Here is a 19,392-nt window from a genome sequence, read left to right on the forward strand (position 1 = left end):
TTAATGCCTGCTTGATTGTTCATGCATCACCAAACAAGATAAAATATTGCACATTGACTATGCCTGAATTGTTTAGCAATAATTAAAACAATTCACTAAATAATAAAGAAAACATGGTTATTTTTAAATGCCTTTATTTTTTTCAAATTTTTTTGTGTTTTTTCTTTCATACAAAAATGATGACAAATTTAACATTGTGAAATAAAACATATCAACAATAATTATAACTGAAAAATGGCACAGATCTTTTCTATGCACAAAAATTATAAACTTGAGAATCACATGAAGCCGAAGGCATTTTCATTTCACATAAAAACAGAAAACTAAAATTATTATTTTATCCCTTCCCCCCAGAACTGAAATGCTAATTTCACACCTGATGTTCATCAATACAAGAAACATATATTTATTTGAATTAAACTGCTGCCACAATATGAACTTAATTCCCTAGAGTACCATGTCTGGAATTCTACATGTACTTAAATAAACAGCTGGGTATAAGAAAAATGACTAGAGATTACATAACAGTTACAAATGTACTGGCAGATATGTGTTCCGATAACTTTAGAAATATGAAAAAAATACAGTTAATTGTCACAGTTTTAAATCCAGAGCAAAGGAAGAAAGAACATGAGAGAACGTTTTTTAAAAAAAAGATTTTAAAATATTAAAATCAAATACCACAAATTGGATGTGAATGGTGGAGATTTTTTTTTTCATTATCACCAAAATGGATTGTCTTAATATAATTTTACACTTCATTCATCTTTCACTTTTACACAAGGGTCAATGCCTGTAAACCAAGTTTGACAAAACAGTGAATTAACAATGAACACAAACACTCTATCAACACTTATCTCATAATTAACATGAGACATTATCCTTGCCAATGACCAAATATCTAAAAAGATTACTTAACACTTCATCAGTCTACCCCAGTTTCTCGAGAAATGGATTTCAAGGATCATCTTTAAATTACACCATAGTCATTTCATTAATAGGATACCAATTTGATATAAAATTTATCAACCTAAATTGAGAAGAAAAAAAAAAGAAACACAGACTTAATAACTTCATGTGCTCTGCTACAGTTTGTTCCACATATACACATACATAAAATCACTATGTTAAATATAGGTTCCAAACAAAAATGATGCATTGATTTTTCTTTTCCAATCAATATTATACACTTTTTTTTTTTTTTGATTTTGTACTTTTTTTTTAACCCATGCATGATCTAATGGGTGTCCAATGAACATATAATACATTTAAACAAACAGAACTTTAATCAATTGGTCCTCTTTCTTTTCCACATTCTAATTCTCTAATAACCAGAATAATTGCACAATATTATTAATATCAATACATGTACATGTACCACAAAGGCTTGTATATACACACACATAAAAAAAATGTCAATAGCTGTCATTTCAAAGGATCTGGCTTTCAATTTTGGAAACTACGGGTAAATTGTCTAGGCAAAATAAAAACTTTAAGTATCAACTGTGCTAAAAAATACTAAAGATAGAGAGAAAGACAGAAAATACTAGAGAGAGAGAGAGAGAAATTTAGGATACAAAATAAGAGCAATCTCTTCTTTAATTTGAAAATAGTAAAAATAAAGAACATATTACAACAGATACTTTAAAAGAAAAAAAAAAAAAAAAAAGAATAGCCATACAGAATGGACAGCACTATTTCCTGATTGCTGGCACAGTAAGCGGTAAGTTTTTAGGTCTGTTCTGATGTGTATAAAAAGCACCTATTAAATTTTTACAGTAGTTCATTCATGAAAAGGCACAAAGAGAAATAATTGACACATGATCTGTGTAGAAAACGGACTTTTTTTTTGAAAGTCTGTGTTCAACACGACTCTCAAACAACACAACTTGTTTAAAATACAGCTTTAAAACAAGCCGAAATACATATTAAAACAGTATTTAAAAACAACACAACATTGTTTGAAAATAAAATGACATGATAAAAAGTGAATCAAGACCTTTGCATATTTTATATTGTGCTTTTAATTATAGAGATTCTTTTGAATCCAACATTATTATTTCTCATAAAAACAATGTACATTATGAACAATAACTATCATGTCCAACGTCTTTTCAGTTTTTCATGCAATGTTTTTACACACTGAATCCATTAAAATATACAATGCTATGGTATATTTTTAACCAAAAAAAAAAGAGTAGGGGTGAAACGATACACCTCCTTCACGGTTCGATACGTATTGTATAATTTTGTCTCGGTTCGGTTATTTTCGATACGATACATTTTGATAGAAAGAAACAAATTCAACATTGTTTTATGCTTTGTTTTTCCAAATCTAGTCACATATTTTACAAATTTTATTTGCAAATTGACTAGAAGAAATTGATTAAAATTATTTGACTGTCAAAAATTATTTACAAGCTATCAGTCATCAAAAATTTACGTTTTCTATACTTATTTATACTGAGTAACGTGTTTTGCCTCATGCCAAACCCGACTGAATAACGATCCCGATCGAAAAATGAACCGAACCGAAAATTAGAGATTTTGCACCGAGTATCAAACCGAGAAAAAATACCGCGGTGAATCGATACCGCGGTGAACCGTTTCACTCCTAAAAAAGAGATCAAGAAAAAAAAAAAAAAGGAAAATGATATTTGTTGTCAACATGGTAAGGTGAAGAATGGAAAATATATCACATAAATCATTGATATCACATAATCCGACTGTGATGTGAACAAGAATATCTGCCCATTTAATAGATATATATACTTTTTACCCAATTTTACGCCTTTGAAGAACAATTCATACATAAATTACCATATTTCTTATTAAAGTGAATGACTTGGATTGTTGAAATACATTTGGTATTTGAAAAAAAAAAAGGTTTCAACATACATGTACAGAAAAAATTGAATCTCCAAAATAAATCTTATTCACATCATTTTACAACATAATATCTTGAGACATGTATACCAATTACAGATTTGTCCAATGTTCATAAACACACACAAAAAGATTTTTCTATCCATATTCATTTTTATGCCTCCTGAACTCATATATGAGGCACCAAGTAATAGACAAGCACACACGTAACACAAAACACACACAAAGATCTCCTCTTACACTTGAAGGGCACCATTGATTACTGCCACTCCGGGCCTAAGTAGGGGTTACCTGTGGCCTGCAGTGGCACTTGGATAACTGTCCCTCTTGTTATAACCATACCCATTTCCTGTGTTTTTCTTCTTCTTGTTACTACTGTTCGTCCTTGTGTAAACGCGACCACTTTCATAGCTGTTTTTGTTTTGAGCACTTCCTCCGTGATATGCTTTTCGTGGCGGTCCGCTGTCATAGTGGCCAGAGTTTCTATTGCTGTTTCCACGGTTCTCGTAACTGTTATTATAACCTCTGTGGCCATTGTTTACATTAGTTCTGTTGGAACCTGCTGAATGAGTGGAGGACACACTACTACAACTAGTGTCTCGACTTTTGGATGAACCTGTCCTTTGTTTACTGTTGCTATGTGCCCTGTCTCTACTACGTGTGTACTCCTGACTGACAACAGCTGTCTTTTTCTCCACTTTGACTGGAGTTGTGGGTGTTGATTTTGTCACTTCTATTTCAGTCTGTTGTTGAGGATCAGGTTCCGAGTCCTACAATGAGAATAATCTTTTTTACTTCCCTGCTTTCTTCCCTATTCCACAAACTTCCCATTTCTATAAAGAACACCTATAAGATCTTTTTTTTTCACTTTTAAACAATCACTTACACATCTCTTCAAAATCATTAAGGAACAGTTCAAAACAGCATATTTTCACTATACTCACTTCAACCAAATTATTCTCTGTCTCTTTTAATGAAGATCTAGGAAAAATAACTTTCTTTCCTTCTAAAGAATTTCACAAACTGTAGCTCTACTCTGTTAATTAATATACCAAGCTGCACTACTTACTGTGTCGCTGGTAAGACTAGAAGTGGAGCTACTGCTAGCTGAGCTGCTGCTGGATTTGTACACAGAACTCGAGTCGGACTGTTCACTCTCCGGATTGCATGGCTTTGATCCATCCTCATTACACCTATAATCACAAATACTGTTCATTACTTGTACTAAACAGTTATTATCAATATACAACACTTACAACTTATCTTTATTTTTGTCAGAATGAAAAATGCAGTGTTTATGCTAACATTCCCTCAACTCATTCCTCTTTTTACCAACAAAATCAACTGTTCTGAGATCTTGACCTATGAGACTTAGTACAATGTATTGATCGTCATGTCTTTTTTCACCCCTAGGCTTAATGTATTTCCAGTACATAAGACTTCCTATAAAACTGGCAAATGCAACGGTAACTATTGAATCACTGTATCATTAAGATATTACCATCATTTTATTCACATTTCTAAAAATTCAAAGTTATGTTAGATTTCTTTAAAGTTCTTAAATATTTTTCATTTTATGACTGAATGCCCAATAGGAGCAAAACTGAGATTTGAAAAATGAAGGATGAAGACAACTTTCACTTTTGGATTTACAGATCCTCCACCTACCTCTTGCTGCTTTCATTACTGACATCACTTTTAGATTCCACAGCTTTGCTGCCATTGGCAACACTAGCATAGCTCCTGCTTCTGGAATCCATCATGTTGTTTTCTGGGATTTTACGAGGGAATGTTACTTTAATCCAATGTCTGTACTCCACAACTTCATTTGTCACTCTGACTATTCGACCAAGTATGCTGGAGAAAAATAATCACTTTTATCACAAACACTTTGATAAAAAACAAAAATAATAGTTATTCAACTTCTTTTGAACCGATAAATTATTAATCCTAAATGCATAATGATGATTAAGATTTCCAGCTTGGTAAAGCGTATTTGTAACAGTATGCATCTAGATAAAGATATTGAAATATGCTAAGTAATAAGAGATTGCCAATGAAAGTTATACTTTAAAATGAGTAATTCTTATGTGCTCTCATCCATTATTCCTATTCATGTTACCTACTGTGCTGAAAGAGGGGTTCAGGTAGCATTATGCAAGGTGTTTTATGCTTTGATTTTGAAATAATATTTTTATGAAACATTTTTGAAATAAGGGAAAAATGCTCTTAAGTTCAGGATCTAGTATACGATTTTAGATTGTCATTTTGGTGCTAAATCCATTAAGATGTCATAATTGATTTAAACTTAATTTTTCATATATTCTAAGACTGTAACAGAATAATGTAGAAAAGGAAGCATTTCCATGGAATTCAATTTGAAATCATGTCAAAAACAAACCTTGATACCTAATTTTAATTTAATATACATGTAATTTTACATAAAGGTCAAGATATGAAAAAAAGATTTTCTGAGAGACTATGGGCATTTTCTTTTTCTGAGATGGAAAAAAAACTCCAAAATTTATACCTGACTCTCATTTTTCATTGAAAATGACAATTTAAAATATGTTTATTTGTTGTCCAGATACACCTTTTTTTTTAACCAAGTTATATTTGTAAAGGATGATTAAAAAAATTGAGAAATCTGTAGGCACCTTTCATTTACTAGATCTTGACCTTAAAAATTCCTATTTATTTTCCTACCTGTACTTGCAAAACTCAGCTTACTTATATATTTTCACTTGCTATACAAATGTATAATGTAAAATTATATTTGCAATAAAAATTGGTAATTCAAATCTGTTGACACTTTTGAGGTATTATTAGTCTTTTTTTTTTCTAATTTTACTGTAATTATCCTAAAAAATAATCTGGATTGAAGACTTGTTTATTTATAAAGGGAACGTGTACATAGTCTGGGTTAATCTTTTTTTGCATTTAACAATATCTGAAATTTTCCAATACATTCATATAGAGAGTAGATATCACTCAATTTGAATAACAAAAAACAACTTTAAAAAATAATGCAATTTATTCAATTCTCACCTATGCTTTGGCTTTCTTGAATACATATATTGTGGGCCTACTGTGTAACTTAAAACTATGTAGGCATATTCAAAGGCCTGTTTCACTTGCATAGCACCGTATGAACTTCTTCCTATGTCATTTCCTAAAAAAAAATAACAACATTTAAATTTCTACTTCTATAAGCTCGTGAGACAGGATTTTTTTTTTTTAAATATATTTTCACTTGTGCTTCGCACTCATGAAAATATAATAAAAAATTCTGTTCCACTCGTGAAATAACTTCCATATCCAAGAACAAGACATTGAATATCCTCATTTGGTAATTTTGTGAGATTTAAAAATGATCTGCAGAATGACTCAAGTATAATTATGAAAAAAGAATTGTTATTTATATTAATTTTACATAAAATTCTGAAATGTAATAATGCCTCCCGCATAAAATTTATTGGTGATAAAATTAAAAAGGAACATAAAAACTCCCCCCTCAAAAATTGGCCTGAGAACCATAATTTCAATTTTACTTAGCCTTCTAACATTTTGAAATGACATTTCAAAGCAAAAACAGTCATTTATTTTTTGACTTACTTCAACCTTAATACATACAATACTAGCCAGTTTTAATGCATGAATTGCTTCTAAAAATAACTTTTTACACCTAATCCATTTCTTATACCCCTTTGATTCATCTTATTTGCAAATTCAAATCACAACATACCTTTAAGTAATATTTGACCACAATATTTAATATACAATGAAAATACTGAATCTTTGAAGATGGATGAACACATTCATCATTCAAAGATGAACTGATAACAATGATATGACATTTCAAGGGCATGCCTTAATAAAATCCTGCAGGTTTATAAAATTTATTCAGAATTTTAATAAAAAATTATTAATTTTCATTGATGATAAGGACATGGGTAATATGCTCTAACAAACCTTTTGTCAAAGGATCTTCAATACACAACATTGACGATCTATATCCATTTTCCATGCTTCTTTGAATTTCGTCTTTTGGTACATATGACCCTCCATTCTTAATGCGTATTCCTGTCTTCAAGTAATTAAAATTCCTTCCATACAGTTCAAAAAATTCAATCAGCAAAACTCCAAGATTCGCATTTGGCTCCAATGCATCACATCTTGGATGAAGCTATTAAAAAAAGTGCATTATTCTTGAATCACAATTTCGATCTCAATTTTGAAGTGCATGAATGATTAAACTAATAACAATTTACTATGTATTTTTTTTTTTACATTTTATTGTTATTTACTTTCATTTTAAGCCCAATTTTCTGAAAATAAAACCAAACCAAAAATGAAAGTACATATTCTTGGAATCATCAATCCTATTGTTAACCCTATAAATCAATAAGCAAAGATAAATTGAATATAAATCTGATGTAATCTACTTCAAAAGTATAATAGAACTTAAAATGGATGATTGACAATTTTCAAAAGTGCCACATATTTTTAGTATTTCAAATACTAACACTTCCTTAATCCTGCTCATTTGAATTGTTTGTTAGTCAAATAAAAGTATGCTTGTAAATCATCATTGTTCATGGGGGACCAATATTCATGGATTTCTTGAGTCCCCCTAATACACAAGTTTACATCCCTAAGAATCATTAATTTTTCAACATAATAGTTCATTAAATCTTATTTATGTACGAGTTACTCATGAAATTATGTCCCCATGAACCAGTAAAATTTTGATTGCCCACAAACACTGATCCCTGTGAATATGAACAAGCTCCAAAGTACTTGTTCATATTGCCCTATGTTCTATTATATATCCCTACAATCCTTAATGAGACCACAATCAGGGGTTCCATTTTTTAAAAAAAAATTTTGATGCTCAAATCTGGTACTTGAAAGGTGAATTTTAGTCAAGTCCGTGGAAGATATGCCCAACTCTGCATTTATAGAATCATTTTAAAAATATTATTTGTTCTGAATGAATAAAAACAATGTGTTACTGTCTTTCTGCTTTTTTTCTCCCCATACATGTACCATGAACAACTCTGCTTTGATTCATCAGTTATATGGCATGTTTACCAATCAGTTTGAAAATCGCCAGATCTCTTTTCTTTCGACTTTTACTACACCGAGAGCTAACATTTTGAATCAATCATCAAGGTCTCTTATTAACAGTTTGCTGAGCCATAAAACCAAACTTAACCAAGTCCTGACACCCATGTTCTTACAGTCTAACACTAACACTGGGAAATTGAGTAAGAATGAAAAAAAAAAATATTGTATTTTTGAGAACATTTTAACTGTCATTGTACAAAATCATCCACTTTAATGAAAAAATCAAGAGATTTTTTCACTTCTTAAGAGTTAATGATCTATCTTTCAGGTTCTTTGAAATAAACTACAATAATGCCAAGTCCCCCAGACTATGGGTGATTCTAAATACAGAGCCCCAAACAAGAATTACTTAGTCCTGGATGTCAGGCTTGAGTTTTGAACCCTGGCCACAATAAAACATTTCTGCTACCATCTTACCTGAAAAAAGCTGACTGTCATGTAGATGAGGCTGTAGGAACTTATTCCCCCTGTAAACACTTCATTCAGATCTCTTTGTAGAAGGAACTGTTTTAGCACCAAGACCAAATATTTCAAATTTGGGTATTCAGTCATGAATTTCTGTAAGGATAAAAAATATTAATAATGATAAAATTATCCATCTACATTAGTGTGTATATATATATATATATATATATATATATATATATATATATATATATATATATATATATATATATATATTTTCTCAACTCTCAATTTGGATCTTTTTCTGACTGCTTACACTGATTAGCTGAGCACTTTCCACCGAGTTTTGTGTATTAAAGCTTATGTCCACCTTCACATCAGTTTGGAGGTCCACCATTTTGATAATTGGAACCTTGAAAAATATATACATATTCATTATATATATCCTTTACATACATATATATTTTCAGAATCATCTCTACCTAACAGACAAGTCTGGTTCAAGTCCAAAGTTTCTTTGATAAAGATGATGATTAACAAAACTATCTTATTCCAATGAAGGTTTCATTCCTTAATTTAAAATGTGTAGCCATTTAATACTTTTCTTTCTAATTAAAAAGAGTATTGTAATACATACAATTATCCCTCCCACTAGCTGCAGAACTGGTTGAAAAATTCGGACAGATAAACTAGAGTGCTACAGATCCAAACAAAGTACAAACCTACAATTTATGGCGACACCTTTTTGTTGTTCAATTGGGATTTTTTAAATTTTATTTTATGTGTTCCCCCGCTTCAAGAATGGAATCTACACATATCTTACTCCTATTCATAATAATTAATTTACCTTTCAAACAGCCCTTTATGGCCTTTGGAATGTCAGTTCAAAAAATCTGCATTCCGATGTTGGGGGTCATGCCAAAAAAAAAGACTGTCAAAAAACATATATACATGCAGAGAAAATGTAAATAAAAAATTTGGAAGTTCAAATATCATCTATAAAGAAGACATATCATAAGTATATAAAAAGAAATTCAATAAATAAAATTTGGAAATGCTAATTTAGAAACAACGTGGATGTCAGAATGTGAATTTTAAAACTGATACTCCAAGACCATATAGGGCTGTTTGGAACCATTGAAAGGTATAAATAAAGTATCAGGAATAGGATTAAAATATATGGTTAATTAAAGGATACCATGCTTAAAGCTGGGGAACCCATAAAATACAAGAAATAATACTCAAAGCAAGTGACAAAAACAAGCAGCACCATAATTTGAAGGTTTTTACAATGCTTGGATCTATAGCTTTCTGGTTTATCTGTCTGAATTTTCTCAACCAGAGAGCTACAATTTTGCAGCTACCCCCACCCCCTTGTTGCCCCTTCTAATGAGTTTATAACTACAAAATGTACTTACAGAAGCTTTGTCTAGCACTTTCACAGAGGCTGGATCCGCATAACCTCTTTCTCTCAAAGCTCTTTCCAGGGTGAACAGAGGTAGACTGTCCCATTTTCCATACACAACCAAATCAATATCACTGCAAAATATAACATTTGTTATTTTTTGCTTAGTTTTTTCCTCTGCAAATTTACTTCAATTAAAATTCAACAGAAATTTGGAATTAAAAATGATATGAGTGACATTCTAAAACATAAGGGACTTCTGAAAGCTTCATAACATACCTTGTCGGTAAGTACAACCCTGTTTTGAAACTTCCAAATATTTCCACCTAAAAATGCAGAAAAATTTCTTTACACCTTAAAGAATACAACTGATGTTAAAAAAAAACATAATTGTTACAAACTTGAGTGAAAAAGTGCTATCTTTTTTTTTCACTAAACTGCAATTGTAGAATTTAAGGCACAAACCTTTGCCTCTGGCCAAAGCTCTTTGACAACATCTTTAATTCTTTGAACAACCTCATTCCTCATGTTTGCTTCTTCTGCAGTTGGTGACATATATTCATAAAAATCCTTAATCTCTTCATGGAGCCTGAAATTAAAAAAAAAAATCTAGAATAAATTCAATTGGAAAATGAATATAATTACAATATATTCTCTCAAACCATTAGCCCTGATAACCAAGAAAACTGTGTTCTGGTAAACATTTATTTTCTGAAACCATCCAAGATTTTAAACATTCAAGACAATATCGTGAACAGTACTTAAGAAAGGTCACAGATCAATACCAAGTTACATAATCTTTGAAAGGCGGTTGAAAGGTAAAAATGACAAAATGGAGAAACGGCTTGACATATGTTATATAACCTTGAAAAAGTTGAATGATAATCTTTCAGTTGGTTTCATACAATGTTGTTCATTATTCTTTCACATAATTTAAGAAAAGCATTAATATTTTTCATTAGTCACATACTCTTCGATATTTTTTGGTTATTTTTGTAAGTTTGAGCATTCTTTGAGAGAACTGTGAATGACTTGTCATGCGTGGGCGTGATTGTGAATGAATACTATTTCCCTTAAAACAACAGGTCTATTTAGCCGTACTTACCCTATAACATTTGGTGGGTAGTCCTTTCCTTTTCGGATCCATGGTGTTAATCCACCATTTTCATGCAAAAAATGTTTGTAGGACGAATGATTCAGACCGTATGTGCTAGCCTTGTTTTCTCGTTTTCTTTTAAAGCTGTTCTGTTGGTTCTGAATATTGTACTGCTTATTCGTAGGCGCATGTTTCTGTGCTAGATTGTTATTTACACTGAGCGAAATAAAATCTGGTGGCCTCTGGTCCAAATTATGATTTGAATTGTTCAGCGACATATTATCCACGCCTATCTGGGTCTCGATGATCCTCGTCCAAATGTCATGGGCTAATCCTAACTGCTCAGGTGAATACCAAGCTATTCTTGGATCCATTCAAACTTGTATTCGTGAAAAAATAAAAGAAGGAATTATTTCCCTCGTCCCAGTTCACACAATTTCACTTACATTCGGATACAATCTGTACAACTGCTGACTTCGAATCTTGTCGTCGGAGAAGCCGACATGCGCATGCGTAAACATTCATTTAAAAAAATCTGGAAATTTCCACTATCGACAAAACGACAAAATAAGCCAATCATTCATGGTAAAATAGATTGGGAATTAATGCAAAAGGGTATGTGATTTAAATGAAACTAATAAATTTATACCAAAACTTCCAATTACCTTAATCTGACATTTTAGCTATTGCTGACAGATACAATCATCGTTTTTACCCAGATGAATCCTAAATATACTACGGTTCCCCATAAGGAACTTCACTCACGGACAGCATGTGCTACTTTGACAGTTTAAATATGGGGTCCGCAACGGGGTGTTTAACTAGTCAATATCATGTCATTGCACAACAACGTGTCACCTGTAGTGGAAAAAGTGTTTTACAAAAATAGTGTTACCTGTGTAGGTGTAAACAACCAAATATCTTTGGGAACAATAATTAATGTAAATATGATTAACAATCTGCCAACTTGTATGAAGCTGCATGTGCTTGGTTGAAGTACTTAACAGCTATTATTCATATATTTATTCTATGTACATGTACTTTTAAGAGGAAATTATTCTGAAAAGGGATCGTTTGTTTTTTGGGAACCAAGGCTTGCGTTGGAGAAAAAAGGGGGGGGGGTAGTATGGAAAAAAGAAAAAGAGCAGGAGAAAATATTTCCTTGAGTGTGTTGTCTATGAAGAAGGATTAAAGACTCCTACTTAGGTGCGGATTCATTATTTTGTATCAGAAAGTGGGAAGGGGGGGGGGAGCTATATTAGATGACGAGGGGTCTGGAAACTGCTGAGGTTTCCAATGGGTCCGGCCGGGGGTAGATCCCTGGAGGGAGGGTCATCGGAAGCTCAAAATCAAAAATTAGAGAACCTTATGTTAACGAAAATGATATTAATTTTACCATTGTTGTTTGACATTCAAAACTACACATGTACATGTTTAATTTTTAAAGTATGGAAAATAAAATCTAATCAATTTTAAAATGAATATTTTGATAATAAAGATATCGAGCTGTACTTGCTTTTAAATTGAAAAAAATATGTTAAGAAAGCAATGAATAAGAAAATTTGGAAAACATTTATAATACAGCCTTATTTTATACTGTTCTTACGGACGCCAATTTAGGACCTATAAAAAATATTTTTGAATTTGTTATGAGGCATTCGATTATTTGTTATAACATTTTTTAAATTTGTTATTATGTAATTAAATCTGTTATAACAGATTTTATGACTTTGTTGTAAAGAATTCCAAAATTTGTTTTAACAATTTAAATTATTTTAAACGAATTTCTAAATTTGTTATAATGACTCGCTGATAAAATTCGTTTTAACGATTCAATTTTTAATCAATACGGAAGCCAATTTAGGACCTATCAAATAATATTTTTGAATTCGATATAACGAATTGTCGAATTTGTTTAAACGAATTTAATTCGTTATAACAATTTCTTTGAATTCGTTATAACGAATTTAATCTGTTATATCAAATTTGTTGAATTCATTATAACGAATTATCGAATTTGTTATAACGAATTGAATTCGTTTAAACGAATTCTAAATGGCTGTGTGATGCGTACAGTGTGTGTGTCTGTTTGTGTCTGTACTTGTCACTCCCGCTTTCAGCTCCACCCTGGCTAGCAGCTTGCTGTGAAAAATAAGCAAATTATATTTGTAAGTCTTATCTGCCAGGTATAGCCTCTCCACAGTTGGACCTATATGGCCCAGATATGGGATCCTTCTCGAGGTAGCAGATGGGAATTGGGTACCTTACGGCCCCAAGCAGAACCACAAGGTCTTGGAGGATACTAGGCCCCTAAATGCACGGTACGCTTGGCCCACCGGTGAGTGGATATGCCTTGGTGCCTGCAATCCTAGTTCCCAGCAATGGGTAAATTGCGATGAACTACTGCCTTGTAGAGACCTTTTGGAGAAGGAAAGGTTAAGGAGTAAACCCTACAGAAATCCAGAGTAAATGCCATAAGGTTGTTGGAGTAGCCACACTTCTGACAACTCTGTCCGTGCCACGGAAAATGGCCGTCCAGATGGTGGCGTTAGCCCGGTAACGCAATTACCTAGGAGAAAATAAACTCTTACTTAAAAATCACGGGCAGATCTAGACTCGTCATCCATGTAAAGCCATAGATCTAGTGGAAGGAAACCATAAACAAATTACCCTGGTCCTCCAGGTTGGGGATTGGGCTCAGGGCTAACAACCCTGTCCTGTAGAAGGAGAAAGTTACGGAAACAGCAACAAGAATAACCTTCACTTCAGCGTGTGAAAGGCCTTCCGAGTTCAATGAGACTCGTATGAATGCTGGCAATCAAAGCCATAAGGACGTTACCAGCAAAATGAGGGATGACCTGAACACCACCAAAACCAAGCTCAGACTAGGGCATTGGAATGTGAGGACAATGTATGAGATAGGCAAGCTGTCACAGGTAACATCTGAGATGAGACAGTTTAATCTCCACGTCCTAGGAGTGAGTGAGAGCAGATGGACTGGATCTGGAAAGATGAAAACAACTACCGGACAAACTGTCCTCTACTCTGGGAGAGATGACAACCTACACCATGAAGGAGTAGCCATCATACTCAGGAAAGGTGTAGAACGGTGCCTGTTGGAATGGAAGCCCATAAATAATAGATTAATTAGCGCAAGATTGAAGGGCAAGCACATCAACACCAAATTAATACAATGCTACGCACCAACTAATGACAGTAGCGATGAAGCCAAGGACAACTTCTATAGTCAACTACAGGCAGAGATAGAGAAAACCCCACGGCACGACCTCTTTGTCATCATGGGGGACCTCAATGCTAAGGTCGGAAAGAAGAACACCGACTATGAAAGAGTCATGGGAAAGCATGGGGTTGGGACCAGGAACGATAATGGCGAAAGACTGGTGGAGTTCTGTGCTATGAATAACCTAGTGATAGGAGGAACCCTCTTCACACATCGTGATATCCACAAGCTGACCTCGAACTCACCAGATGGAAGGGACAAGAACCAGATTGACCTCCTGATGATCAATGGCATGTGGAGACGCTCTCTAATAGATGTTAGGGTCAAGCGGAGTGCAGATGTAGGCAGCGACCACCACCTGGTGACAGCACTCATTAAGATCAAATTGAAGAAAACTGAGGTAAGGCCTATAACACTCAAGCACGTTTCGACATTCAGAGACTGAGGGAAAACACCATGAAAGCTGCCTTCATCAACGATTTAAGAAACATTCCAAAATCTTGCAAGACATAGCAGATGAAGGTGGGGAGACCAATGTGGACAACACATGGAAGCAAGTGGCCCAATTGTACACTGAAAGCAGCAAAAAGAAACTAGGCCTTCGCAAGAGAAACACCAACAAAGACTGGATCCAGCAGGAAACTCTGATTGCTATAGAGGAGAGAAAGGAAATCAAGAAAAAGATGCTGCAGATAAAGTCCCCACGACTGCATGAGAGGCAAGAGGAGCTGTACAGTGAGGCCAGCAAGAGAGTCAAGAAGCTTGCACGCCGTGACAAGAGAGAAGCCATGGACCAACTTGCAGCTGAGGCAGAGGAAGCGGCAGTAAGGGGAGAGCAAGGGAGAGTATATAAGATCACAAAACGAGTTTGTGGTAAATTTAGAGGAAACGCAGGAGGACCTATCAAGGACAAACACGGAACACTGCTGACAACAGAAAAAGAACAAGAAGAGAGATAGGCTGAACAGTTCCGCGAAGTACTTAATCGACCATCACCTGACGAAACAGTTGCCATACCAGAAGCCACAGAGGATCTGGACATCGACACTGACCCACCAACTAAAGATGAGATAATGGATGCAGTCAAAACCCTTAAGAATGGGAGGTCACCAGGGCGTGACAATCTTGATGCAGAGCTATTTAAAGCAGACCCTGGAATAGCAGCCACCATCCTCCAACCACTGTTCACAGCTGTGTGGGATGGAGAGAAAGTACCTGATGACTGGTGCAAAGGGGTGATTGTCAAGATCCCAAAGAAAGGAACCCTGAGCGATTGCAACAACTGGAGGGGAATCACTCTATTGTCCGTGCCAAGTAAGATCCTGGCCAAGATAATCATCAAAAGAATGTCAGACGCTGTTGATGCTGTATTGAGGAAAGATCAAGCAGGATTTAGGAAACATCGAGGATGTACTGACCAGATCTTTGCACTCCGCAACATCATAAAGCAGTGCACAGAGTGGCAGAGACAACTGTATGTAAACTTGGTGGACTTTGAAAAGGCATTTGACAGCATACATCGAGATAGCCTTTGGAGCATCCTACGTCATTATGGTATTCCATCCAAACTGGTCCACCTGATCAAGAGTTTTTATAACAACTTCAGATGCTCAGTAGGACACAATAACACCCTCTTCAATGTTAAAACCGGAGTCAGACAGGGATGCGTAGTGTCTGCAGTATTATTCAACTTGGTCATCGATTGGGTCATGCGAAAGACAACAGAAGATTCTCCAAGGGGGATCCGCTGGGGCCTGTTCTCAACATTAGAGGATCTGAACTTTGCGGATGACCTTGCGCTAATGTCTCACACACACCAGCATATCCTAGAGAAGACCAACAGGCTGCAAATCTAAGGACAACAGGTGGGGCTACGCATTAGTATGAAAAAGACGGAGACAATGTCACTTAATGTGGAAATACCTGCTCCTGTTAAGATCAATGGTGAAGAACTACGCCAGACGGATAATTTTATTTACCTGGGTAGCATCATTAAACCAGAGGGCGGCACAAAGGAGGATATCCACAGCAGACTGGGCAAGGCCAGGAGAGTATTTAGAGAAATGAATAACATCTGGAGGTCTGCACAGTACAGCACCAGCACCAAGCTGAAGCTTTACCAGAGCTGTGTTGTATCAACTCTCCTATATGGATCGGAATGCTGGAGAATAACAGAGACAGATCTTAGCAAATTACGATCCTTCCATACCACATGCCTCCGCCGAATACTCAAGATTTTCTGGCCCGAGAAGATTACAAATGAAGACCTGACGAGCAGATGCAAACAAGAGGACATGAGTACCATCATTACCAAACGCCGATGGAGATGGATTGGACATGTTCTCCGAAAAGACCCCCAGTCAACAACAAGAACAGCACTGCATTGGACCCCAGATGGCAAAAGAAAGAGGGGAGGCCTAGAACATCATGGCGAAGGACAGTTGAAAGCGAGATGAAAGCTATGCACCAGACTTGGGGATCATTGACGAGGCTGGCCAAGGATAGACAAGAGTGGAGGAAGTTTGTTGCTGCCCTACACACCACAGGGTGTAAAGGACAATGATGATGGTGAAACGAATTCTAAAATTTGTTATAACAAATTAAATTCGTTTAAACAAGTTCTAAGATTTGTTAAAAGGAATAAATATGTTTAATCAAATTCAACATTCAGGGCCTACAGATGAAATATATATAAATTCGATATAAAGATTTGTCGAATTCATTTTAACGAATTTAATTCGTTATAACAAATTGAGTTCGTTTAAACGAATCTAATTCGTAATAACAATTTTAAGAATTCGTTTATAACGAATTTAATTCGTTATAACAAAGTTTTGAATTCGTTATAACTAATTCAACAAATTTGTTATAACAGATTAAATTTCATTATAACGAATTCAAAGAAAATGTTATGACGAATTAAATTCGTTACAACAAATTCGACAATTCGTTATATCGAATTCAAAAATATTTTTGGTGGGTCCTAAATGGGTTTCCTTAATTCACGAATTTAATTCGTTTTATCGAATTCGAATGCAACAATTTGACAGAGTTCGACCATATGCAACAAAATGTGCAGGGGCCAAGCAGCCAATAAATGATTTTTTTTAAATATTTTAACTACAGCAAGACTATTCTCCTGAAAAATGGGGGTGCCCCCTCTCGTACTACTGCCCTGAAAAGGCGTTATAGCGAAAAATGGAAAGGCGTTATTTATGTTTATAATTATATGAATTATTTTATCAAAGTCATCTTTATTCATGCAATATTTAAAATATTTTCTATACTCCTGTACATTTCGCAGACAACTGTATGCACGAGTAATAAATTATAGAAGTCAACACTTTACTTGTGAAAATCCAGGATTAGGCAGGTGTAGCTTGGGACTTTGCTGGTCATAGATTAAAATTCATTTAAAATTTGAAAATCTTTTTTCTCCCCTTTTGGAATAAAGCAGACAAACTATTTAAATGGGTATAATGAGCAATTAGCTTTCAACCAAAACCGTCTGGCATCAAAGAAGGACTAAGTTGGTTTTAACATTGAAAATATATTATACGGAAGCCCATTTAGGACCTATCAAAAATATTTTTGAATTCGATATAACGAATTGTTGAATTTGTTATAACGAATTTAGTTCATTATAACAATTTTCTGAATTCGTTATAACGAATTTAATCTGTTACAACAAATTTGTTGAATTCGTTATAACGAATTCAAAAAATTGTTATAACGAAATAAATTTGTTATAACGAATTCTAAAACTTGTTATACCGCTTAAAATTCGTTAAAACGATTTCTTTAATTTGTTATAACGAATTAAATTCGTTAAAACGAATTCGACAAATTGTTGTATCGAATTCATATACAATTTATATTTTTCTATAGGCCCCGATTGTTGAATTTGATTTTACGAATTTAATTCGTTAAAACAAATTTTAGAATTTGTTTAAACGAATTTAATTCATATTAACAAATTTTTGAATTCATTTAAACGAATATAATTCGTTATAACATTTTTTAATTCGTTATAACGAATTCAATTAATTTGTTATAACAAATTAAATTCGTTATAACGAATTCAAAGAAATTGTTATCACGAATTAAAATCGTTATAATAAATTTGACAATTCGTTATATCGAATTCATAAATATTTTTGATAGGTCCTAAATGGGCTTCCATAATATTATGCAACGCAATTAAAAATCTTTTTCCATGGATATCTAACATTATTTGTTGAAAAATGAGCCCTATACTAGGGAAGCCCAATGAGGAACTGCCAAAAATATTTTTGAATTCAATATTACGAATTGTCGAATTTGTTATAATGAATTTAATTCGTTGTAACAATTTCTTTAAATTCGTTATAACGAATTTAATCTGATATAACAGATTTGTTGAATTCATTATAACGAATTCAAAACTTTGTTATAATGAATTAAATTCGTTTAAACGTATTCTGAAATTTGTTATAACGAATTAAATTTGTTTATTCAAATTCAACAATCAGAGCCTATAGAAAAATATATATGAATTCGATATAACGATTTGTCGAACTCGTTTTAACGAATTTTATTCGTAATAACAAGTTTTAGAATTCTTTATAACAAATTTCATTCATTATAACAAATTTGTTATAACAGATAACAATTCGTTGTAACGAATTCAAAGAAATTATTATCACAAATTAAATTCGTTATTACAAATTCGACAATTCGTTATATCGAATTCAAAAATATTTTTTGATAGGTCCTATATGGGCTTCCGTACTATACCTTATTGTGAAAATCGTGTCCCGAGGATCAGCAAAACAGCCCCAGGGGTAGGCTAAGTTAGTGATGTATTGAAAACAAAAGGCGTAAAAAGTCTTTTGGAAAGACATAATAACGCCTTTTGAAAATGCGTATTTAATGCTTTTTGAAAAAGCGTAATAATGGCTTTTGGAAAGGAGTAAAAACGCCTTTTTTAAAAGGGGTAAAACGCCTTTTAGAAAGGCGTTATAAAACCTTCATTTGCGTTAATACGCCTTTTCCCGCGTAATAACAACGCCTTTTCAGAAAGCGTTATTATGCCTTTTTCATTGTTTTTTGTGTTATAACGCCTTTTCAATTTTTCCCGTAGTTTGATCCTTAAAGTCTTTCGTACAAAAGAGACTGAATACGTTTTCGATTCGATACGCTTGCATTTCCTGATGAAACCAACATAAAAAAATCAGCACAAAATTATTA

At 33.6% G+C, this 19,392-nt stretch overlaps 2 protein-coding genes across 2 annotated transcripts; one reads left to right on the plus strand and one right to left on the minus strand.

Moving 5' to 3' along the window:
- Nucleotides 1-2,868: 2,868 nt before the first annotated feature.
- Nucleotides 2,869-11,427, minus strand: LOC133175339 (terminal nucleotidyltransferase 4B-like). Its single transcript, XM_061310433.1, has 11 exons — nucleotides 10,932-11,427; nucleotides 10,292-10,415; nucleotides 10,106-10,152; nucleotides 9,840-9,960; nucleotides 8,738-8,833; nucleotides 8,434-8,574; nucleotides 6,859-7,072; nucleotides 5,935-6,058; nucleotides 4,555-4,743; nucleotides 3,956-4,079; nucleotides 2,869-3,656 (listed from the first exon to the last, which is right to left on the minus strand). The coding sequence occupies exons 1-11, from the start codon at nucleotides 11,294-11,296 to the stop codon at nucleotides 3,174-3,176; spliced, it is 2,028 nt and encodes a 675-aa protein (XP_061166417.1). The 5' UTR covers nucleotides 11,297-11,427; the 3' UTR covers nucleotides 2,869-3,173.
- Nucleotides 11,428-13,726: 2,299 nt separating this feature from the next.
- Nucleotides 13,727-15,122, plus strand: LOC133175350 (craniofacial development protein 2-like). The gene is made up of 2 exons (XM_061310444.1): nucleotides 13,727-14,563; nucleotides 14,649-15,122. Exons 1-2 carry the CDS (start codon nucleotides 13,727-13,729, stop codon nucleotides 15,120-15,122), a joined length of 1,311 nt encoding a protein of 436 aa, XP_061166428.1.
- The last annotated feature ends 4,270 nt before the right edge of the window (nucleotides 15,123-19,392 follow it).

Source organism: Saccostrea echinata, unplaced genomic scaffold (assembly GCF_033153115.1).
Source record: "Saccostrea echinata isolate AGI-Se365-2 ecotype Australia unplaced genomic scaffold, CSIRO_AGI_Sech_v1 ptg000062l, whole genome shotgun sequence".
In the NCBI taxonomy this organism is placed as follows: domain Eukaryota; kingdom Metazoa; phylum Mollusca; class Bivalvia; order Ostreida; family Ostreidae; genus Saccostrea; species Saccostrea echinata.